This window comes from Oncorhynchus clarkii, chromosome 6 (assembly GCF_045791955.1).
Source record: "Oncorhynchus clarkii lewisi isolate Uvic-CL-2024 chromosome 6, UVic_Ocla_1.0, whole genome shotgun sequence".
Lineage (NCBI taxonomy): Eukaryota > Metazoa > Chordata > Actinopteri > Salmoniformes > Salmonidae > Oncorhynchus > Oncorhynchus clarkii.
The window spans coordinates 18,672,243-18,697,250 of record NC_092152.1 but is presented as its reverse complement, the minus strand read 5'-3'; the positions used below and the strand labels follow the sequence as shown (position 1 = coordinate 18,697,250).

At 41.6% G+C, this 25,008-nt stretch overlaps 2 protein-coding genes across 2 annotated transcripts in view; one reads left to right on the top strand and one right to left on the bottom strand.

Moving 5' to 3' along the window:
• The window catches only part of LOC139410704 (intermembrane lipid transfer protein VPS13A-like), a 67,205-nt gene extending 58,504 nt beyond the window's left edge, over positions 1–8,701 (top strand). The window contains exons 67-70 of the mRNA XM_071156123.1: positions 3,713–3,798; positions 3,890–4,013; positions 4,314–4,388; positions 4,522–8,701. Coding sequence (XP_071012224.1) covers positions 3,713–3,798; positions 3,890–4,013; positions 4,314–4,388; positions 4,522–4,572 — 336 coding nt within the window. The 3' untranslated portion in view covers positions 4,573–8,701. The remainder of the gene's footprint in view (positions 1–3,712; positions 3,799–3,889; positions 4,014–4,313; positions 4,389–4,521) is intronic.
• A 2,175-nt stretch (positions 8,702–10,876) lies between these two features.
• Positions 10,877–23,783, bottom strand: LOC139410702 (guanine nucleotide-binding protein subunit alpha-14-like). The gene is made up of 7 exons (XM_071156122.1): positions 22,701–23,783; positions 13,235–13,419; positions 12,899–13,053; positions 12,296–12,424; positions 12,075–12,201; positions 11,515–11,668; positions 10,877–11,245 (listed from the first exon to the last, which is right to left on the bottom strand). Exons 1-7 carry the CDS (start codon positions 22,822–22,824, stop codon positions 11,058–11,060), a joined length of 1,062 nt encoding a protein of 353 aa, XP_071012223.1. The 5' UTR covers positions 22,825–23,783; the 3' UTR covers positions 10,877–11,057.
• Between the last annotated feature and the right edge of the window lie 1,225 nt (positions 23,784–25,008).

Genomic DNA, 25,008 nt, shown 5'->3' with positions numbered 1-25,008 from the left:
CTCCCGCCAGTCAACCTACACCACTCCCACCAGTCTGCCTACACCACTGTGCACACACCTGTCATTACTATGACAACTAGCGTAGCCATGTCAGCTAATGACTGCTGTTTGAACACATGAATCTGATTTGTTCACAAGTAACTTGCTGTTTGGACAGTCAGTATTCCAAAACTGATTTCAGTATTAAGGCCTGCAGTAAGAACAAAGCATGGCAGAGGTCGAGTTCCTCCTGCCTGACTAGATACGCAGGTGTTGCATTGCATCAACCAATTGTTTCATTCCACGTCATCGACAGGCGTCAGATTGGTATAACTTGTGATTTTGGTTACCTGGTATGTTAAATGCCTATCCAGGCTTTGTAACATCTGGCATGTGTCAGCAATGTAGATGGCCAGAGTTTGGGTCGATTTCAATTCAATCAATTAAATTTGGCCTGCAGGGCTGGAATGGAATGGGACCGTCATGAACTGTAGATGTCGTGAGCTAAGGCATTGAGATAATAATGTTGTGTTGTTTTGTAATAATGTTGTGTTGTTTTGATGTTTATTGACCCAAAAAGTGGGCAGGCAAAGACAGGTCAAAGGCAGGCAGAGGTCTGTAATCCAGGGCAGAGTCAATAAGGTACAGAATAGCAGGCAGGCTTGGGGTCAGGACAGGCCGAAAGGTCAGAACTGGGGAGACTAGGAAACAGAACTTGAGAAAGCAGGAAGACAGGAAAACACGCTGGTAAGATCTGACAAGATGAACTGGCAACAGACAAACAGAGAACACAGGTATAAATACACTGGGGATAATGAAGAAGATGGGCGACACCTGGAGGGGGTGGAGACGAGTACATAGACAGGTGAAACAGATCAGGGTGTGACAGGTAATGATTTGGTCTTTCATAGTTGTTCTTGAAGCTGCGCTGTACTGATGTTTTGAGTGGTGAAATGATGTGATAATTTGCTTCCATGGAAACAAGATGTTTTTGTAGAGCTGGATATTATTAGCGACGGGCTTGTCTGTCTGCCCTGACATTGGCTTGGTCTACTCTCTTGTCATGTCTACAGAAAAGGGTGGCCTTCACTGATTGGAGTAGGACTGGCAGTGATAATGATGATGACAGCTAGAGTGTAATTGCTAAGTCCTAGTTAACGCTTTGGTCTTCCGTAGCTTTTAATGTGTACTGTATGTTTGTTTGTGTCGGTCACTGGGGTGTAGCCTGCTCCAGCAGGACATTTTAACACTAGGCCTCCTGAATAACCAGCTGCCAGGCTGTTTGTCATTCTCGTCTGTTCTTTATTTTTTGTTAACTCTGTGCCCAGCATTGCAAGGGCAGGACCCCTTTGCATTTTGTCATGTAAAAGCATCATTTTATTTATTTTACCCTTCATCTGTCATCCAACCTTCTGCCCTATCATGTAAGGGGGCGGAGTCAGACATCTTTAATCATAATAATTTAATTGATTTAAAAAATATGAATGTTATGCTGTCGTAGAGCCAGGATTTGGGGGAAAAGTAGATATTATTAATTTTAAGTTAATATGAAATACAGTGGGTTCCAAAATTACTGGCAATGCACAAACAATACTTAAAAACATATCATTGTAGAGAAACTCAAAAATACCAACGTGAGAAATACTGTACTTTATTAATGTTTCAATGGCAAAATCATACAATTATATAATACAAAATACATTTAACCAAAATCAAGGTTTCATAATTATTGGCACTGCTCATTTAGTACTTAGTGCAACTACCTCTGGTAAGGATAACAGCATGGAGTCTTTTTCTGTAATGTTTGACAAGGTTAAGGAACACATTTGGAGGGATTTTGGACCATTCCTCTATGCAGATCCTTTCACGATCCTTCACATTCTTGGGTTTGCGTTTATCAACTGCCCTCAAAATTGCCTGATACTTGGTGGAATTCATTATGCCATCAAGCTTAACCAGTGCCCCTGGACCTCTGGAATTAAAACAGCCCCAAAACATTACTGACCCACCACCATATTTCACCGTGGGTATGAGGTGCCTCTCCTTGTATGCATGTCTGTTTTGACGCCAAATATGCAGATGCTGTATGTGACCAAAATGTTCCATTTTGGTCTCATCTGACCAGAGCACCTTCTTCCAGTCATAATTTAAATGGCGTTTGGCAAACTCCAAGCGCTTGCGTCTGTGTCTTGGGTCAGAAAGGGCTTTCTTCTGGCAACCCTTCCAAAGAGCCTGTGGAGGTGGCGTGTGATGGTGCTTTTTGAAACCTGGTGACCCCAAGACACTACCAAGGCCTGCATTTCTTTCACAGTGATTCTTGGGGATTTTGTTGCTTCTCTCACCGTCCTCCTCCCAATCCTGGGGGGCAAAATGCATTTGCGTCCTCTACCTGTGAGGTTTCAACTGTTCCATATCTTTTGAATTTTATTATAATTGCCCTGACACTGCTCAGTAGTAGTATATTCAATCGTTTGTGGATCTTCTTGTAGCCATTACCAGATTAAGGAAGGTTTACAACCATCGGTCTCTTTTAAACTGCCAGTTCTTTTGTTTTCTTCATGGTGTTGGATGACAAAGGGATATTGCATGCGTGTTACCTCATTTTTATACCCTAGTGAAACAGGAAGTGATGTAATGGCGCAATATAGTTTCTTAAGACTTAAACTTAAATAAGTGGAATGTAATTCCTGTTTTAATTTTGGTAGATATTATTTCCAATCATCTTTAAGGATGCCATTAATTGTGAAACCTGGATTTGGAGGACATCAGTTTTTAATTAAATCAATAAATGATTTGGGTGTCTTCCAATGAAACCTTAATAAAGTACAGTATTTCTTATATGTTGGTATTTTGAGTTTCTCTATAATTATATTGTTTATGCATTGCCAGTAATTTGAGCCCACTGTATATTGTATTGGTCTGGAGTGATGTAATGGTCAGTCAGCAGTCCTCCGTCATGGCATTTTGGCCCTCCCTCTTTCAGTCATTGCTATGCACTCAGTCTTTCACTCATATCCATCACTGCTGCTCTTCCTACTGAATAAAGTGCATTTTAAAACATCTATTTCATCGTCTTCTCATCCAAACCTTTTCTTATCACTTCATCAACATTCATTACCATGCAATTATGAAAGGTTTAAACGGTTTATAACAGGTATGCGTTAGACTCAATAAAGAAGTATCAGTGTACCACAGGGGAGTATTTAGATGGTCACATGACAGATGGTCCACAAGTCAAGTGGAAAGATGATGGCCCTGTTTGAATACTTCAAAAATACACCCGTCTTCCTTCTTTCTTCCCTTGAAGTTATCACTGATCTAACACACATTTATGTGTGTAAGCAACTGTTGTAGCACAACTTTCTCCAATCCAACCATGTCAGATCAGGGATTTCTTCAAGGAATGGAGAAAGGAAGGATGCATCCATCACGTATTCAAACAGAGCCTAGGATGTGTCCTGCATGCAAGCCATTGTCAGATCCGTAGGGGAAGTATGTAGATCAGTAACAGTACTCATCAGATCTCCTGCCAGAGCCCGTGTGAATGGTGAACATCCCAAAGCCATTTTAATCGAAGTGTGAAAAGGGTACCAAATTTCTCTTATCATATCAGCAGTAGACTTAGCATTTAGTTTAGCATATCGTATGTTTAAATGTCCAATTTGATAAAGACATGTGCCTATTTTCTAGAATTGTGTTGAAATAACCTGATAAGCAAATTCCTCTCTTTTAGAAAATTGAGAATGGACAGTTCGCCAAGTACAGATACTTTGCTCACGCCAAAGTAAACGAGTCAGATTTCTTGATGATCACCAAAAGGTAAGAGGCTGGCTGAAGTTTGTAGTATTAAATGTAGACTGTAATGGCTGTCTGAATGTTCTGAGGCTCTATCTATCTCTTGTCTTGCTAGTGGAATCTTTTTCGTGACCAAAGGCACATTTGGGCAGCTTACCTGTGAGTGGCAGTATCTGTTTGACGAGTTCACCAAGAAGCCCATGATCGTGGAGGGGAGGAGGCTTCGGATAGAGGCAAAGGTATCCTCATCTGCCCAATACAGTGTGATACACACACACAAAGTAGTACCCGATACTACGTGAATGAAACTCATCTTAACCAAACTGCTTATTATAACCATCTGAATAAACCGCTCCCCATTTGCAAAGGAGTATCTCCCTCTAGCTGGAAACGCCTGCGTATGGAATACCCCTTCACTCATTTGCATCCAAACAGTTTGTTCCTCTACATTATATCATAGTACAGCCCCCTATTTCTCAGAAATCATGTGTTATCTAAAAGAAACTAATACAAAAAAAACTTTCCTGTATGTGTTTCAGGAGAGAGTAAAGTCTGTGTTTCATGCCAAAGAGTTTGGGAAGATTATAAACTTCAAAAGTCCAGAAATAGCCGAGGTGGGTTAGCATAACATAAACTGCTGCCATTTTTTGCTGTCGTTGCACACGCCAAACAATATTTGTCAGCAAATGACACCAAACTGTAATTCTATGGTTTAGTATTGAAATGTGTGGTTTTGTTTATCTACAGTGGGTTCTTACCAAGCTGGAGGATGCCAGGGAGAGTCTACACAAGTACTGACTGGTCACTCCAATAGGGCCACCAACCAGCACTGAGACATGGCAAAAGTACAACGTTGACTGATAGTGTGTGTGTGTGTGTGTGCGCAAGGGTAGGGTGTGCCTCTGTCAGTATACTACCTACTCACCCCCAGGTTAGACTTGCTCTTTCATTCACACAGACACTCATACACACACACACACACACACACACACACACACACACACACACACGGACTGTCTGGACATCTTGCAGACACACAGGCTGCACTAGCTAACACTATCACTGCTCCGGTTGTACACAGCCATGTGGCAGAAATATCTCCTTGCACTTCCTTAAGCCAGTTTGGTCTGCCAGCAGTTGTAGAAGAGGCCGCGGTGGGAGTATTCAAAGGCAGTAAACTACTCGCTGATGTTCTCTGTGTCGTTGGCACAGGTGAAGTGGGAGTAAACAGTTTCTCTGTCTAGGTTCTGCTCCTGGTACATATTCAGGATGAACTCCCTGGTTGCTTTAGGGTCATTCTGTGTGCGTTTCTCTATCAGAAGGCAAGTCATGTCAGGTTGCAGTCCGTGTGTCTGTAAAACAATGTGTTTGTATGTGTGTCAATGTCACTGCTATGATTGTACACAATTATGTGCCAGAAATGTCTCCCTTTCCTAAATATACATGTTTGTTTTTGATATTTTCTTTGAAGAAGTAGGGTGCCTGAGGGACTTTCCTAACGGAGCTCTGTCATCACACTACAATTTGTTTGACAGTTACTGAATGACGTGCTTGTAAAGATATTGTGGCCAAATCATTGTGGGACTCAGAGCACTGTTTTTAACTGCATTGGTGTGTCTATGTTAAACAATTATTTTACTGTTGATATAGGAGGGGGAAAAGCATTTAAACTTTTTGTAAAATCAGCTTGTTAGCGGAGTCCAGTCCAAGATGCTAATGATTCTGTTCCAAGACTCGCCCTATTCCATTCCACCTCTTCCTAAATCACTAACTGTTGTTTTTCTACACATTTCTGCATGCATTTTTTTATATGTTAATCTGCTCTACATTAATTTCAGTGGAGTGTGTGGGTGTGTATACTGAGTGTACAAAACATTAAGAACACCTGCTCTTTCCATGACATAGACTGACCAGGTGAATCCAGGTGAAATTTATAATCCCTTATTGATGTAACTTGTTAAATCCACTTCAATCAGTGTAGATGAAGGGGAGGAGACAGATTAAAGAAGGAATATTTAAGCCTTGAGACATCGATTGTGTGTGTGCCATTCAGAGGGTGAAATGGCGTGACAAAAGATTTAAGTGCCTTTGAACAGGTTATGGTAGTCGGTGCCAGGCGCACCGGTTTACAACAAGAACTGCAATGCTGTTGAGTGTTTTACACTCAACAGTTTCCTGTGTGTATCAAGAGTGGTCCACCACCCAAAGGACATCCAGCCAATTTGAGACAACTTTGGCAAGCATTGGTTTCAACATGAGCCAGCATGCCTGCAGAACGCTTTTAACACCTTGTAGAGTCTATGCACTAACGAATTGAGGCAATTGAGGGGAGGGTGCGTAATGGAGTGGCAGCAGTGTTGGATTTTCTGGAAACCTGATTTGCCGTGGCTACAGATAGAGATTTACATGTTAGTCATTTAGCAGGCACTCTTATCCAGATCGACTTACAGTTAGTGCATTCAAGATAGCTAGCTGGGACAACCACATCGCAGGCATAGAAAGTACATTTGTCCTCAATAATGTAGCTATCAGTAGAGTCAAAAGACATGATCAACATGGTCATACAAAGTTATCTATTTTTTCTTTACTTTTCACCCCCTTTTCTCCCCAATCGGTAGTTAGTCTTGTCCCATCGCTGCAACTCCCCTACGGACTCGGGAGAGGTGAAGGTCGAGAGCCATGTGTCCTCCGAAACACGACCCTGCCAAGCCACACTGCTCGCTTAACCCGGAAGCCACCGCACCAATGTGTCGGAGTAAACACGGCCAAGTGGCAACCATGTCAGCGTGCATGCACCCGGCCCGCCACAGGAGTTGCTAGAGCGCGATGGGACAAGGACATCCCAGCCGGCCAGACCCTTCCCTAACCCGGACAATTGTGTGCCGCCTCATGGTTCTCCCGGTCGGCTGCGACACAGCCCGGGATCAAACCCAAATCTGTAGTGACGCCTCTAGCACTGCGATGCAGGGCCTTACACGGAGCCCAAACCGTCTGCGCGTGTGCGCCATCGTGCATAATTGTATTTTGTCCCCCTACACCAAACGCGATCATGACACAGGTTAAAATATCAAAACAAACTCTGAACCAACGACATTAATTTGGGGACAGGTCGAAAAGCATTAAACATGTATGGCAATTTAGCTAGTTAGCTTGCACTTGCTAGCTAATTTGTCCTATTTAGCTAGCTTGGTGTTGCTAGCTAATTTGTCCTAGGATATAAACATTGAGTTGTTATTTTACCTGAAATGCACAAGGTCCTCTACTCCGACAATTAATCCACACGTAAAACGGCCAACCGAATCGTTTCTAGTCATCTCTCCTCCTTCCAGGCTTTTTCATCTTTGAACTTATATGGTGATTGGCATCTACACTTTCATAGTATTACCATGACAACCGGCAAAACATTTAGTCTTTCAATCACCCACGTGGGTATAACCAATGAGGAGATGTCACGGTTGTCGAGCTGCCGTGTCTATCGGCGCCATATCAAGCACAAGCAAGACACGCAGTCTTATTGGCGATTTAATGTTGTTTTTTAAATCAGAATTGCAAACATTGGCTAAGCAGGAGTCAGACGGGCAGTCTAAGTAGTAGTTATTTTTCAGCAACTGGGTTTGCTGTGCAGGGTTTTCCAAACTCGGTGCACGTTTTGGTTTTTGCCCTAGCACTACAGAGCTGATTCAAATAATCAACTAATCATCAAGCTTTGATCATTTCAATCAGCTGTGTAGTCCTGAGGACCGAGTTTGGAAGGTGCTGGCGCTAGTGGCAACGATATGGCAGCAACCACATTACCAAAACACAGAACGTTTTTGCCCCAATTCAATGTGTAGGGACTGCGTCCTGCTTGTGTGACTGCATTATCCATTACAACAGATGGAGAAGCTTGTAGCCTTCATAATGGCCTTGAATGTCTGTTCAAATCGCTGAAGGGTTTTAGTTGTAGCTGTTCAGGAATATCCGGCTACATCATGGTTCAGAAGACGGTGTGTAAAGTGAGGGAGGTGGAGTGTGAGCAGCAGCTACGTAGAAAACGTGTGCGTAAAATAACACATGCACAGAATGTGATCTGTAGCTTTTGAGAAATAGGTTTCCAGAGGGGTGGGGGCAGAAACTCTGGATTCGCAGCCAGGTCCTTTAACATCTATGGGTGGGCTTGTGTCTCCTCATTGGCAATTGTCATGTTTTTATGCAGCAGGTATGCAGTGCCATTAACGACAGAGATTTTAAAATATATATACAGTACCAGTCAAAAGTTTGGACACCAAACTTTTTTTGACTATTTTCTACATTGTAGAATAATAGTGAAGACATCAAAACTATGAAATAATACATACGGAATCATGTAGTAAACACTAAATTGTTAAACAAATCAAAATATATTTTATATTTCATATTCTTCAAAGTAGCCAATATTTGCCTTGATGACAGCTTTGCTTGTTGTAGAAACATCCCAAGGATGATCAATGGAAACAGGATGCACCGGAGCTCAATTTTGAGTCTCATAGCAAAGGGTCTGAATAGTTATGTAAATACGGGATCTGTTTTTTCTTTTTAATACATTTGCAAACATTTGTAAAAACATGTTTTTTTGTGGGTTTTTTTCATTATGGGGTATTGTGTGTAGATCTATTACTTTTTTTACAATTAAATCTATATCTGTCACACTTCAACTCAACAAAATGTGAAAAAAAAAATTAAAGGTGGTATAGATCTATAGGCACTGTATATGTCTATCCCCCAGTTCTGCTTGACATTTTTTTTACTGACACGCACCAATAAAGATTTTACATCAAATAACATTTGATTTGGCACAGTTTAAGGCAGGTATGAAATGTTTATGTGCTGGCTCCCTCAACAATGCAGAACATTAATCAATAAAAGTCTACAGTACATTTAACTACTGTAACAATTTATTGAAACGTAACATGTATCTTGAATTTATTTTTGAAAGAAACAATGTAGAAAATAACAGATGCACATAATGAATAAGAAAATAGTCACAACAATTTATGAACAGAATTCTTTCATGACCAAAAATCTGTTATTGTTAGAATACATATACACTTAGGGGTGAATCCTCACTGCTGAAAATTTTAATTAAGTGGAAGGATTTGCTCCTAAATGAATTAAAGTCTCAGGTAAATGTCCCTATGTTATTCCTCTCGCAAGGCACTTTGGACAGATTACTTGGCTAAAACATGCACGCTTGCTTCACTGTTTAGATGTATGGTGATGTATTGAAATAATATATAAATACAGTATCTATATGAAAACCAAAACAAATAGCATTTTTTTCAGCCAAGTGTTGCTTTTCTCACATTTAAACAAGTAAAAGACTTGGCCAAATAATGAATTCACAATTCCACTTGCACTCTCATCACACTAGTGCTCACTGAGGAGTGTTAGACAGGGTTAGGTAGGTTGCTTTCTAAATGTTATCCATTACAGTTATTAGTTACCTGTCCAAAATTGTAATACATTTTTTAAATTATGGACTACCCAAACTCAGTAACATAATCTGATTACTTTCAGATACTTTTGAATTATTGTCCCCTTAAAAGTCATTAGAAGAAGACAAAAAAGTATCCATCAAATGTATTTGGTGTGTCATAGTGGTCTCTGACTTGTGGTCAGGCTCGCTCAGTTGGAACAAACTTAATCTTGCACCTCTTAAATTTTTAGGTAATCCAAGAAGTAGTCTTTTAGTTTTTCAAAAGTATCTAATCTGATTACATTATTTTAGCTGTTAACGTAACTGATTACAGTTAGTTTTTGTAGTTACCTGTCCAAAATTGTAATCAGTTACTCCCCAAACCTGTAGATAGATCATAGTTTTACTGTTATTTTTTTTTGTAAATCAAAAGGTGCTATACATAACTCCTTCCTCCATACAAGATAAATCAATTCAAGTCATCCATTTCAAAGAACGACAAAGACGATACAAGAAAAATATATTTTACGTTAAAAAAATACTTTGGCATCCTCGTCACAGTGAGTAGACTTTTCTTTCTTTCAAAAATATATGTACAGGAGATTCTCTCTTTAGTGATCTGATGGTTTTTATTCAGATACTATTTCCAAATGGTATAGATGCTCAACCTCTGGACAGAAAAACAGCATTACAAATCATGTTGGAACCAAAATTATTTTCCAATCGTTTCGTTCTGAACAGAACAACACTTTTTTTTTGTTCCATTCTACTGTTCCGAACAGCAAAATAAAGTTCTGAACCAGTTCGAATCCCCAAAAAGTACCGGTTTATATCATTCCTTTCTGTTCCTTTTTTTAAATCTGTGAAATCAACAGTTTTGTATGTACAAGTCTAATTAAATTACTTCAACAAACAGTGCAGATAGAGCAGGCAAGCTAGTTGTTTACATGCGTGATTGACAGAGAAGTGTAGCCTATGGACTAAGATGCAACTGAGGGTCTCTGGGAAGAGAGAGTGTTGAGGAGGAGGTTTGAAGCACTGGGCATCTTGTTATGACATGCATTATCTGAATTAGGTCCACAGGATTATACCTAGGAGGAGCGGCTTCTATGGAGGAACTTTGAATGTTTTTAACAAGCTTGAGTGTGCAGAATGAAACACTTTTTATAGTTAATAAATCCTACGTGAAACGTTACAACAATGCACATAGCATCCTAAACTAGCATATAAAAAGTTAATCCATTCTTCTCTAGCTAATTAAAAATTTCTCTCCCCATCTTCTGAATCATGTTTGTAACATAAGTACAGAATCCTATGCTTCTGATGGGGGAGGGGCAGGTAGCCTAAGCACGCACCCACACTGGCAAAGATTCTCAGCTTGCAGGCAAACACTGGAAAACGTTTCTGAGTGACACAGTGAGGGCTTTGCATAGGCGCATTGTTGTGTTTTGTGAGACTAGAACAAAAATGCCTGGAACGTAAAATAACGTTATTAACTGATTCCCATGCTTTTCAAATAACGGTTCTGTTCCGGAACAGTATGGATCACTTTCATTCCCAGTTCTGTTTCTGTTCCTTGAAAAATGTTATTGTCCGGTTTTTGGTTCTGTTCCCTGAACCGGTTCCAACCCATGCTACAAATCTTGCAGTCAAAGCATTTTCTTCTACCGCATCAATCTAACGTTCCAACCTTATACATATACTCTCAAGTCTCTTAGCCTGATCCTAGATCTGTATGTGCTTTAACCAACTCATGTCAATGACAGTTAGAGGAGTTGTCTAGAGCACATGCTACAGATCTGGGACCAGGCTAGATGTCTCTTAACCTCACAGGAGCCTTGGCTCTCCTCTAAATAATGGCGAAGTCCTTGAGGTGATTTTTGATGATGGTCTCTCTGATAGCAGCAAAGACAAAGCGGATGTTCTCTGTATCAGTGGCACAGGTGAAGTGGGAGTAAACAGTCTGTCTGTCTAGGTTCTGCTCCTGGTACATCTTCAGGATGAACTCCCTGGCTGCTTTAGGGTCATTCTGCGGCCCTGGAAACAACAGCTTTAGTTATGGCGTGTGCATGCGTAGCGGAGGTTTTTCGGTGAACTGCCCTCTTGTGATGAGTAACCTTGCTTGAGACCTGAAAACCTGTGTTAGCTCCCACAACGAATACCTAGGCTTTAGCTCAGTGGGCTAACATGGCATTGAGTCATGTGGCCATCTGGGTTTGATACCTGGTTGGTCGTGTGTGTTAACTAATGGGTTCTCTTACTATACTGATAAGAATAGCGGTCACACAAACACTACTAGAGCTTACCAGTGTATTCTGGGAAGTAGTTGACAAGGTGGGAGCGCGTGATCTTCTCCTCTAGGATGTCGGTCTTGTTAAGGAATAGGATGACAGAACATTGCTGGAACCAGGGGTATGTGATGATGGTCTTAAAGAGTGCTTTGCTCTCCTCCATACAGTTCTAGGGGACAGACAATGCATGTATAGTAAGCAGAAAGCCCATACTTAAGCCATAAGGCCAGAGGAGGTGTGGTATATGGCCAATATACCCTCAGCCATGGTGTATATCACAAACCCCCGAGGAGCCTTAATGCTATTTTAAACTGTTTACCAATGTAATTAGAGCAGTATAACTACATGTTTTGTCATTCCTGTGGTATTCGGTCTGATATACCATGGCTTTCAGCCAATCAGAACTCAAGACTCAAACCACCCAGTTTATAATCTCACATAATGTGTGAGATACAATTGACTTTTACTTACCAATTTTACACAACAGCATGTTTGCTCATGGATGCGGCCCACAGGTGTATCAGTAAAATATGTCCAGTGCCTGAACACTGTGCTCTGACTGACGGGGAGCTCACCTGGTCACATTCAGCCAGCACCTGGTCGTATTCACTGAGCGCGGCCAAGAAGATGATGGACGTGATGTTCTCAAAGCAGTGGATCCACTTCCTCCTCTCTGATCTCTGACCCCCCACATCCACCATCCTGTCACATCAAGCCAATGTTAGGAGCGTTGCTTGTTGGTAATAGTGTTTCCTCAAAACATGTGCTCATTAACAGAACCAAAGTTTCACCTCACCTGAAGATGACTTCTTCCATGTCAAAGTGGTACTCGATGATTCCCGTGGTCGGCACTCGGACCCTCAGGATGTCCTGCTCAGTGGGAAGGTAGGAGGCCTTTGCGATCCGGTCCAGGTCACTCAGATAACTGAACAACACAGCATAAAGAGAATATGTTTATGGGAATTGTGTGATCACCCAAAGAACAAAAATGAACAACAATACTACAAACAATTAATTAAAAACTTCAGACTGGTACAGTATATGCCCCCAAAAGAGTGTCCTTTGAAAGACTCAGCTAGAGTCTTAACATTGTCCATGTAATAACAGCATGCTGGCAGCAAATTTACATTCCAGTGTGAAGATTGATTTAGTTCTCTACCAGGACATGCAGGGGGAAACAATTGCAGCAGCACAGATTTAATCTTTAATTAAAGTTCTTTGAATGGCTTTGCCGTCTTACGTTATAGTGTAATTACTTTTGTCAATAGAGATGTGGTCTTTGTTACCTGACCAGGAAAACTCCAGGCTCTAGTTATAGCCCATAACCAGGGCCTGTGTTTTTTTCCTGATCGTTATCAGGTTAAGAGCAGCTCCTGCCCTATGACTTATGTCTACTCACTATTTGGCGGCATCAGATAGCTGGTACTCCCTGCGGCGGGCATAACACTCTTGCACTCCACCGTCCCTCCACAGGCTCCTGATGGCGTCCACATGGCCTCTCTCCAGATCATTCACCATGTCCACCTCCACCTCACTCAACATGCTGGCATAGCCCTGAGGGGGAGGGAGCAAACAACAAGATGGTTGGGGTGTTCATTAGGGCACACAAGGCAAAATGCTTTAAAACTCTTCATAAATTAAAACTAAAATGTAATTTAATTTTGGAAAAGTCCTTGGATCCGTGATCAGCTGGTGCGGAAGCAGACCTGAGGTGTGATGTGGCTGGGATTCTTGCCTTATTCTGGGCCTCCAAGAAGGGGATGTTGAGGGTCTCCATGGCGTGAATCATGGACTGCATGGCAGTAAAGATGTTATGGTACACCAGCTTGGTGAAGCCTCGCTTGTCCTCCTCTGAGTAGCCGGCGCCATGGATGATTCTCATCTGTTTAATGAAGGTGCTCTTCCCACTCTCTCCAGCACCTGGTAAAAGGGGAGAGGGGTGAGTTGAGGATGGGGAAGGAAGGAATACATGGGTAATTGAAGAAGTGCGAGGCACTATATCCAGACAAGGATAGCATCTGACCCAGAGTCAAGACAAACAAACCAAAATCCATAATCACCTATTACAGCCCTATTCACATTTAGACACACACATTCTCAATCTCCTTTCCCAGCTGCTCCTGCCAGCTCCTTCGATTTCTTGGCCTGGTCAGTGACCAAGAACAACATCTCTATGGATACAATAACTATTGTGATGTGAGCTCTAGATAATGATCCTGGAGAGATCATTGACAAGGTTCCTCAACAGAACCTAAATGTACCTCTACCACCATAACAGAACCTGTCTGTTATGGGCACAATTTATTAAATTTTTTTACTGAAACAGGGAGTGACTACCAGAATATATATATATATATATATATATATATATATATATATTTAACTAGACAAGTCAGTTAAGAACAAATTCTTATTTACAATGACGGCCTACACCAGCCAAACCCGGACGACACTGGGCCAATTGTGCTCCGTCCTATGGGACTCCCAATCACTGCTGGTTGTGATACAGCCTGGATTCAAACCAGGGGGTCTGTAGTGACACCCCTAGCACTGAGATGCAGTGCCTTAGACCGCTGCGCCACTCGGGAGCCAAATATAAGCAAATATAGGACCAAAATCTGATTTGGACCAAACGTCTTCGTTCCATTGAGTAAGACATGAGGAATCCAATAAACTAGTTAAAAGCCACCCACGGACCCCCCACATCCCACCCAACAACCAGTATCAGTTTTCTATGTCTGACAAGTAGAATGGAGGTGCGGTTTGGAGTTTTGCTTCTTCATCCTTTGTAATGTATTATCTGTGAATTTGGTCATTTTTTTTTTCCCCTGTTTAGAAAAATTTGCAATTGAAGTGGTTAGCATTATTTAGCATAAATTAGTGTGGAAATACTAGGTTTTGTCCACTAGATGCCACTGTTCATGCTACTGCCACAGTGTGTTTGGGATTTTTTATATATTTTTCATTTGTCATTTAGCAGACGTTCTTATCCAGAGCGATTTACAGCTAAGTGGGACACACATATCACAGTAAGTACATTTTTACTCAAAATAGTAGCAATCAGCAAACGTGGAAAGAAAGTGTGAGTTAGATCACAAAAAGGGTTTTATTGGGAAGGGGGTATTATTTAAGATACTGTATGAAGGGTTTCAGAATAAAAATAAATACAAAAAATTGCCCCTTTTTCGTGGTATCCAATTGTTTAGTAGCTACTATCTTGTCTCATCGCTACAACTCCCGTAAGAGACGAAGGTTGAAAGTCATGCGTTCTCCGATACACAACCCAACTGCTTCTTAACACAGCACGCATCCAACCCGGAAGCCAGCCACACCAATGTGTCGGAGGAAACACCGTGCACCTGGCAACCTTGGTTAGCGCGCCCGCCACAGGAGTCGCTGGTGCGCGATGAGACAAGGATATCCCTACCGGTAAAGCCCCACAGTCGCCCCACAGTCTTCCCGGTCACGGCCGGTTACGACAGAGCCTGGGTGCAAACCCAGAGTCGCTGGCAGCACAGCTGGCGCTGCGGTGCAGCACCCTTAACCACTGCGCCACCCGGGAGGCCCCGGGTTTCAGATATTTTAGGAAGATGGGCAGGGACTCTGCTGACCTAGCTTCAGGGGGAAGCTGGTTCCACCATTGGGGTGCCAGGACAGAGAAGAACTTGGACTGGGCTGAGCGGGAGCTTTTTCCTGGACACATATTAAGCCTAAGTGGACAAACTGAATTGCTTTCATGGAGGACTGGCTTGAATTGTGTGACCACACTATTTCTTTTATCATGAGCATACGCTATTGGTTTTCTACCCAAAGTTGCAAAGGAAATATTGTGATTCCTTTAATAAACACAAGAGACCAGCAAAATTGATAAACTTGTGGCAGTAGCAGGAACAGCAGCATCTAGTGGGGGGGGGGAGGGGGTACATGGGTGGCTTTTGATCATTTTATTAGATTCCTTGTCTTACTCATTGTTAGGAAGAATTATGGTCTAAATCGGATGTTGGGTACTATATTTATTGAAGATTATATGAATCCTATTAATTAAAATGGCCAATTTGGGTGCAATTAATTTGCCAAATTTCTGAGATCAAATTACATTTCAACAAAATAATGTTTCAGGAATGGTAATCTCATTTGTTTATAACTACAGAAACGATTTCAGCACAATTTGAGATGGTGGGTGTCAATCCTGTTTCTTGTGCTTTTTGAGGTGGAACGACCCACCTGCGGGGCGCAGCGGTCTAAGGCACTGCATCTCAGTGCTAGAGCTGTCAGTCCCGGGCTGTATCACAACCGGCCGTGATCGGGAGTCCCATACTGCCCTACCAAGCAAAAAGGCAGTAACTGCTAATTTAGTTGAAAATTAGTTAATGGCATTTTTTTATACATTAAATACATGCTTAATTATGTGGACAAGTATCCTGCCTCTTATTGTGTTTTGGAGAAAATGGGGGTCATGTTAGCAGTAACTGCATAAAGTTACTGTGAAACCAAGGTACAGTGCCTTGCGAAAGTATTCGGCCCCCTTGAACTTTGCGACCTTTTGCCACATTTCAGGCTTCAAACATAAAGATATAAAACTGTATTTTTTTGTGAAGAATCAACAACAAGTGGGACACAATCATGAAGTGGAACGACATTTATTGGATATTTCAAACTTTTTTAACAAATCAAAAACTGAAATATTGGCCGAATGAATGAATGAAAAAAAAGATTCTGCCAGTAAAGGTGAGTAATAGCAGTTCTGATGTCCAGAAGTTATTTTCGGTCAGAAGAGAGGGTAGCGGCAACATTATGTACAAAATAAGTAAACATAACATGTAAAAAAAAAAAAAAAAACACAAATAAACGAACAAAAAAACAATTTGTTGGGGACACATAAAACATCTGCCTTCTTCTCCGGCGCCATTATGTGACAGAAATGTTGCCTGTAATCCATGGCTTCTGGTTGGGGTATGTGGAATTGTTAGATATTACTGCACTGTAGGAGCTAGAAACACAAGCATTTCACTACACCCGCAATAACATCTGCTAAACATGTGTATGTGACCAATACAATTTGATTTGATTTACCATACCATTACCCATGTGGTTACCACCACCAGTCAGTTTCTCTGTCTGTCTGTCTCTCTGACTGTCTGCCCAGCTGGCCTCTCTCCCACTCAGAGGAGTATTTTGCTGTAGGCATTAGACATTACCATAACCACCCAGCCTGCCACATTGACCACAGGAACAGACACACACACCTACACTTCCTCTTTCTTAGGAGGTGTGAGGACAGTAGCCTACACAAAGCCCTGCCACAGAGTCTGTATAGTCTCTCACTGAAGCATGAGGAGGCTGTAGCTGATGTTGGTGTAAAACAGTGGTGGTTCACTTACCTTGGGGAATTTCCATCGAGCACCAACAAGTTCATAGGAAAATATTACATTTGGTGTCAAATGACAGCTAAGACTCTATATTTTTGGGAAGTGAAGGCAGACACATTTTCCAACCATTTTCCCAAAAAGTAAAGGTTTTAATTTCTAGATAAAACAGATAGAAAAGGGCTCTTAGAAAACATCATACCAGAAATAGTCTTAAATGGATCAGAAATACACAATAATGTTGACGTAAAGACCCCTGCCAACTAATATCAACACATATATTTTGTTTTGGAGAAAATCTTTACCTTCTGTAAGTTTAAGAAATATTACCTTGTGCCTTGTATTTCCATTACCAGAAACCCACACATCTTTAAGATATACTATATATACAAAAGTATGTGGACACCTAGGGTTGAAAAGGGTCGGAAACGTTACGGTAAATTTCCGGACATTTTCCATGGTTTTAGGAATTGTGCTTAAATTCATCAAAAAAAGTTAGCTTATAACAGTGAACTTTTTTTGTGGGATACACATAAGGCAATGCTAGGTCTTGGGGATAGTTTAACCAAAATGTGTCACAATTCAATGGAATTGCAACCCCGTGTGTTCTTCCATCACATGTACAGCTGATTTTCAAGATCTTACACACTAATGAGATGCTATTGAGTCCACACTACTACACTGTCTGAGCCAAGGACTACATACTTTCTGATACATTTTGATTACAATACTGGGTGGGGTGAATATATTTTATATGACATACATCATTTTTTTGTTAACTAGTAATTAGTAGCCTACAGCAAAGTGTGTTTAAATCATTTCTAACTTGTTAACAATTTCTGCTAGTTAGTTTTTGCTACCATTTGGGTTTTAGCTTGCTTGAGTCTGCTAACTTAGGAGTGTTAATTCACCTGTTTCCATACATTGCATTTTAAAAATGTATCTTACAAAGGAGTTAATCTAGCTGCTCCACTATTTATCTGTATATGCAATTGTATGTTGTTGTTTTTTTACACATTTTTTTTCTAACCTTTACAGGATAATGCCACGGGCACTATCTGATGTGTGGAGACATTTCACTGCAGCTAATATAGAAGGAAAAGTTGTGTACATTTGCAAGTACTGTGCCAAATCATGTGTGAAGAATGCAACAAAGATGCAAAATCATCTGGCCAAGTGCATAAAGTTCCTTCAGCACAACAAGCAACGTCTGACAAAAGTCCCTCTAGTTCTATTCGAGGTGAAAATGATGAATCAGACACCTTATTGATAGCAAGAGCTCATTGTCCTCCTGGAATCCGAAGTTTGTTTGACTCAATGGAGGAACGTAGTCAGAGAAATGCTGATGAATGTCTTGCTCGAGCTGTGTATGCAACTGGTTCACCTCTGATGCTCACAGGCAATGTGTATTGGAAGAGATTTCTTAATGTTCTTCACCCAGCATACACCCCTCCAACCAGACATGCTTTATCTACTCATTTGCTGGATGCAGAGTTTTTTATTTATTTTATTTTTTTATTTTACCTTTATTTAACCAGGCAAGTCAGTTAAGAACAAATTCTTATTTTCAATGACGGCCTGGGACGGCCTGGGAACAGTGGGTTAACTGCCTGTTCAGGGGCAGAACGACAGATTTGTACCTTGTCAGCTCGGGGGTTTGAACTCACAACCTTCCGGTTACTAGTCCAACGCTCTAACCACTAGGCTACCCTGCCGCCCCAGGTGAAGGTCAGGTGAAGGTCAAGCAAATCATAGAGAAAGCAGACTGTATTGCAATCATCTCTGATGGGTGGTTGAATGTTAGTGGGCAAGGAATAATTAACTACATCATCTCCACCCCTCAAACAGTATTCTACAAGAGCACAGACACAAGGGACAACATACACACCAGTCTCTACATTGCAGATGAGCTGAAGGCAGTCATCAATGACCTTGGACCACAGAAGGTATTTGCACTGGTGACAGACAATGCTGCGAACATGAAGGCTGCTTGGTCTAAAGTGGAGGAGTCCTACCTTCACATCACACCCATTGGCTGTGCTGCTCATGCATTAAATCTAATCCTCAAGGACACACTCCACAAGAGAGCCAAGGAAATAGTTAAGTATGTGAAGGGCCATCAAGTTATAGCAGCAATCTACCTCACCAAGCAAAGTGAGAAGAATAAGAGCACCACATTGAAGCTGCCCAGCAACACCTGTTGGGGTGGTGTTGTCATCATGTTTGACAGTCTCCTGGAGGGGAAGGAGTCTCCAAGAAATGGCGATATCACAGTCTGCCGATATGGACAGCCCCATCAAGAGGATCCTCCTGGATGATATATTTTGGTAGAACGTGGTAAGCAGCCTGAAACCTATAGCAGTAGCCGTTGCACAGATTGAGGGAGACAATGCCATCCTGTCTGATGTTCAGACTCTGCTTGCAAATGTAAGACAAATCCGTACTGCCCTGCCCACTTCACTGTTGCTCCAAGCAGATGAAACTGCAGTTCTGAAATACATCAAAAAGCGTGAAGACTTCTGCTTGAAGCCCATACACACCGCAGCGTACATGTTTGACCCCAAGTATGCTGGCAAGAGCATCCTGTCTGATGCAGAGATCAACCAGGCGTATGGTGTCATCACTACCGTGTCTTGCCACTTTGGCCTGGATGAGGGCAAGGTTCTTGACAGTCTGGCGAACTACACTTCCAAGCAAGGGCTTTGGGATGGAGATGCAATATGGCAGTCGTGCCATCGTATCTCATCAGCCATCTGGTGGAAGGAACTTTGTGGATCTGAGGCTCTTTCCTCTGTTGCCTCCATCATTCTCCAAATCCCACCAACATCAGACCGGTGTGTCTGTTGTCGCCTCAGAGCACAACTGGTTCTTGTTTGGGAACACACACAAAAGCACGCAACAGGCTGACCAATACAAGGGTTGAAAAATTGTGACAGACTGGACAGAGACAGACTGGACAGGACTAAATCTGAACCAATCAAGTTTAGATAGTACAGTGAGTAGGGCACAGGAAAGTACAAGTACACCACAGTATTGTACCGTAAGTAGAGCACAGTCCAATATGGTACAGTAGTACAGTGAATAGAATGTAGTGTATTGTGCTGAACTATACTCTACTCCACTGTACAAGGTGACATGTCATAGCTGACACCCCATTCTTTCTGCAGACATCTTTGACCCTTAATTCGGAGCAGGTATTGGAAAAGGTGGTCGTATAAGAACCTGAGGGAGATTTTACTGTGATTTCGTTACGAAAGTTTGCATCTGCGCAGTTCTTCCAATAAATTCGTTTTTGTACATTTTTCAGTGGAAATGGTAAAACATTGTCCTTGTGCATAGAGTTGTATGGTTTGTTACACTTTGAAATCAATGGTTTTTGTTTGGCATACATTTCAAAGTGAAAGAACTGAGTCAAATCTTAATTCTGTTACTGTAGAATAGCCCCTTGACTGTGCAATATGAAAGTGTTACAATACACATGGTGATCATATGTAGATCTGGACCAGAAACCCTTTTCATCATATGCTGACTGTCTCCCACGAGTTTTACTGTGGCCAGTCACGGGTCTAATGATACCTTTAGGGACATGTACAGTTGAAATCGGAAGTTTACATACACTTAGGTTGGAGTCATTAAAACTCGTTTTTCAACCACTCCACAAATTTTTTGTTAACAAACTATGGTTTTGGCAAGTCGGTTAGGACATCTACTTTGTTCATGACACAAGTAATTTTTCCAACAATTGTTTACAGACAGATTATTTCACTTATAATTCACTGTATCACAATTCCAGTGGGTCAGACCTTTACATACACTAAGTTGACTGTGCCTTTAAACAGCTTGGAAAATTCCAGAAAATGATGTCATGGCTTTAGAAGCTTCTGATAGGCTAATTGACATCATCAGTCAATTAGATTTGTACCTGTGGATGTATTTCAAGGCCTACCTTCAAACTCAGTGCCTCTTGACATCATGGGAAAATCAAAAGAAATCTACCAAGACCTCAGAAAAAAAATTGTAGACCTCCACAAGTCTGGTTCATCCTTGGGAGCAATTTACAAATGCCTGAAGGTACCACGTTTATCTGTACAAACAATAGTACGCAAGTATAAACACCATGGGACCACGCAGCCGTCATACCACTCAGGAAGGAGACTCGTTCTGTCTCCTAGAGATGAACGTACTTTGGTGCGGAAAGTGCAACTCAATCCCAGAACAACAGCAAAGGACCTTGTGAAGATGCTGGAGGAAACGGGTACAAAAGTATCTATATCCACAGAGTCCTATATAGACATAACCTGAAAGGCTGCTCAGCAAGGAAGAAGCCACTGCTCCAGAACCGCCATAAAAAAAGCCAGACTATGGTTTGCAACTGCACATGGGGACAAAGATTGTACTTTTTGGAGAAATGTCCTCTGGTCTGATGAAACAAAAATAGAACTGTTTGGCCATAATGACCATTGTTATGTTTGGAGAAAAAAGAGGGACGCTTGCAAGCTGAAGAACACCATCCCAACCGTGAAGCACGGGGGTGGCAGCATCACGTTGTAGCGGTGCTTTGCTGCAGGAGGGACTGGTGCACTTCACAAAATAGATGGCATCATGAGGAAAGAAAATTATGTGGATATATTGAAGCTACATCTCAAGACATCTGTCAGGAAGTTAAAGCTTGGTCGCAAATGAGTCTTCCAAATGAACAATGACCCCAAGCAGGCTTCCAAAGTGGTGGCCAAATGGCTTAAGGACAACAAAGTCAAGGTATTTGAGTGACCACCACAAAGCCCTGACCTCAATCCTATAGAAAATTTGTGGGCAGAAGCTGAAATAAATAATTCTCTACTATTATTCTGACATTTCACATTCTTAAAATAAAGTGGTGAACCTAACTGACTTCTGACAAGGAATTTTTACTAGGACTAAATGTCAGGAATTGTTAACTGACTAAATATATTTGGCTAAGGTGTATGCAAATTTCCGACTTCAACTGTAGTGGCTCACACACTTCGCTGCCTCACGCACACACAGGACAGGAGAGCACAGAACAAGGTATTCACTTAAAGCATAACTATGCTTGTTGGCTATATGGAAAACAAAGATATTCAAGTTATAAACATGATCAATTCGGATGTATTCTTAACGATAATATATGGCTTTAACGTGTTTTATGGGAGTATGAGTAGAAACATAAAATATCCAGTGTTTGACATTTTAATACGAGTTAACATGTGCATTGCAAGCTTTCTTTTTTCATGCTAGCCTTTTGTGTTTGAGTTTAGAGCACACTTTCGAGGAGAGTTGATCAGGCAAAACTGATATGAAACTCGCGGCTGTATTTGCATGGCTTTGCATGAGAGCATAACTCCGGTACACCAGTTAGTTACCTGCGACTACAAACACTTCGTTGTGGCCAAGGCCCAACGCAAGCCACCAGAATCTCGTAATTAAAAGCTTCCCAGATAGTTAGTATTAGTTAGTTTTTGTCGACATTGAAAGTGAGGCCATCCATTTCTTTCAATTCAACATTGAAAAAAGGCGCAAATTTGTTGCACCTGAACTAATCTGAGCATAAATCAGAGACCGCTATGACGACACACCAAATGAAAGTAAAATAATATTAAAACTAATGCGCTCCCATGTCTGCACAGTATTTACATTTTACTACATATATTACTATTATTCTAACTTTAAATTGGTACGTCTACAACACTCTGATAGCCTACTGCTCCCTTCTTCACCTGATTTTACACGTGTGGTCCAGGCTTTACCTAAGTAGCCTAGGACCCTAGGCTATGCACTAAGCAGTGTGCACTACTTGACAGATGTGACAGCTCTCACCTAATAGCAGCAGTTTGAGTTCACTGCCCGAGTCTTTCTTGTCCTGTCTCAGCTGCCTGTCAATCTCCTGATTGATTCTGTGATTATCCTTCTCCTCGGCCGACATACAACATCCAGCCATCATTAACCAAACTTTGCAGGCGTAAAATTAACGAGCAATGATTATCATTGAAGCAGTCACTATTACATGGGGCTCTGGTACATCTGAACTCCACGGTCGTAGGAGGACGCATCTCCACGGGGGCGTGGCGGGGACGGGCGCGCCTTACACCTAGTAGATGCCCGGCGGAATGGTTACATACAGGTAACACACTTTGTATCCCTCATTTACTCAAGTATCAGCCTGGTCTCATAGATTTGACCTAATATAGTAAAGGTAAATCCAGGACACTCAAATTAGTATGTTATGTTATTTTTGGTATGGTTACATAAGACAGAAGGTTACTTATGGCAAAAGTGAAAGTGGGGTGGATGGTTGGGCATATACTGCTAACATCCGGCAACTCGAAGGTTGCATGTTCAAATCCTATCATGGACCATTTTAGCTACTTAGCATGTTAGCTAACCCTTCCCCTAACCTTAACCCTTTAACCTAACTCCTAACCTTAACCCCTTACCCTAACTCCTAGCGAACATCTAGTAACCCAAAGGTTGTGAATCTCATCAAGGAAAACTTTAGCATTTTAGCTAATTAGTAACCTAACTACTAACCCTAACCTTACCCCTATCTCCAAGCCTTGCTAATGTTAGCCACCTAGCTAATGTTAGCCACAACAAATTGGAATTTGTCAAATATCATGTGTTCTGAAAATTCGTAACATATTGCATGAATTGCAATTCTGAACATAACATTCAAATTGTAATTCGTAACATATCATACGATATGGATGATGGAAATCCGCAAATTAATACATACCATATGAAACATAACATATCATACTAATTGGAGTGTCCAGGATTTACATTTTCTACAGTATTGTAATGAAACAGCAGGGAGTAGGTCTCAAACCCTCGACCTTCGAGGGTTCGGCGAGGGTCCGGCGCGCTATCGACTGTGTCGCAAAAGCATGCTCAAGCGGCAGAGTCGATTTCCGCTTATAAACCCAGGGTCGTTACACTACTCCCACCTTTCAAAGAGCGCGTCCTCGCGCTAGCTTGCGACTCTACGTCTTACAGGAACGCGCTCACCAGCCAAGCACACGCACTGTCGTGGATGCAAGGTCCGATCCAACTTCTGACACCAATGTAATGAAACAGCAGGGAGCAGGTCTCGAACCTTCGATCCCGAGTTCCGGCGCGCTATCGACTGTGCTGCAAAAGCATGCTCAAGCTGCAGAGTCGATTTCCGCGCTTATAAACCCAGGGTCGTTACAGTATGTTATGTCTATCCCTGAGACCAGGTTGAGTAAATTGAGAGCAGGTGCTTTCACACAGGTGTGGTTCCTGAGTTATTTAAGCAATTAAAACATCCCATCATGCTTAGGATCATGTATAAAAATGGCCAGTTGCCCATTATTTTGGCTACCATGGCTAGAAGAGATCTCAGAGGAGCATAGGGGGTTTAAAGGGTGTGGGGGTGTGTCACCAGATGTTAACCCAATTTAACAGATTCTGGAGCTGCGCCTCAGACACTGTTTTCCACCACCATTAAAAAAAAAATATATATATATATATATATATATATATGGAATTTATCATGGAGGAATGGTGTCACATCCCTCCAGTAGAGTTCCAGACACTTGTAGAATCTATGCCAAGGCGCATTGAAGCTGTTTCGGCGGCTCATGGTGGCCCAACACCCTATTAAGACACTTTATGTTGGTGTTTCCAATATTTTGGCAGTTACCTGTAGTTACAAGGAGACTAAGGCACTGTTATGTTTCTATAATACCTAGGCTCATATGACAAAAGTAACACTAAATCAAGACTTCCAATTTAGAGTCTTCCTGCTTTAGAAATAGATTAGTTTAATTATCTATTTTGGCTAATAATACTAAACAAAAAATATAAACGCAACATGCAACAATTTAATTGATTTTACTGAGTTACAGGAGGAAATCAGTCAACTGAAATAAATTAATTAGGCCCTAATCAATGGATTTCACGACTGGGAAGGGCATGGCCATGGGTGTGCCTGGGAGGGAATAGGCCCACCCACTTGGGAGCCAGGCCCAGCCAATCAGAATTAGTTTTTCCCCACAAAAGGGCTTTATTAAAGACAGAATTACTCCTCAATTTCATCAGCTGTCCAGGTGGCCGTTCTCAGATGATCTCACAGAAGAAGCCGGATGTGGAGATCCTGGGATGG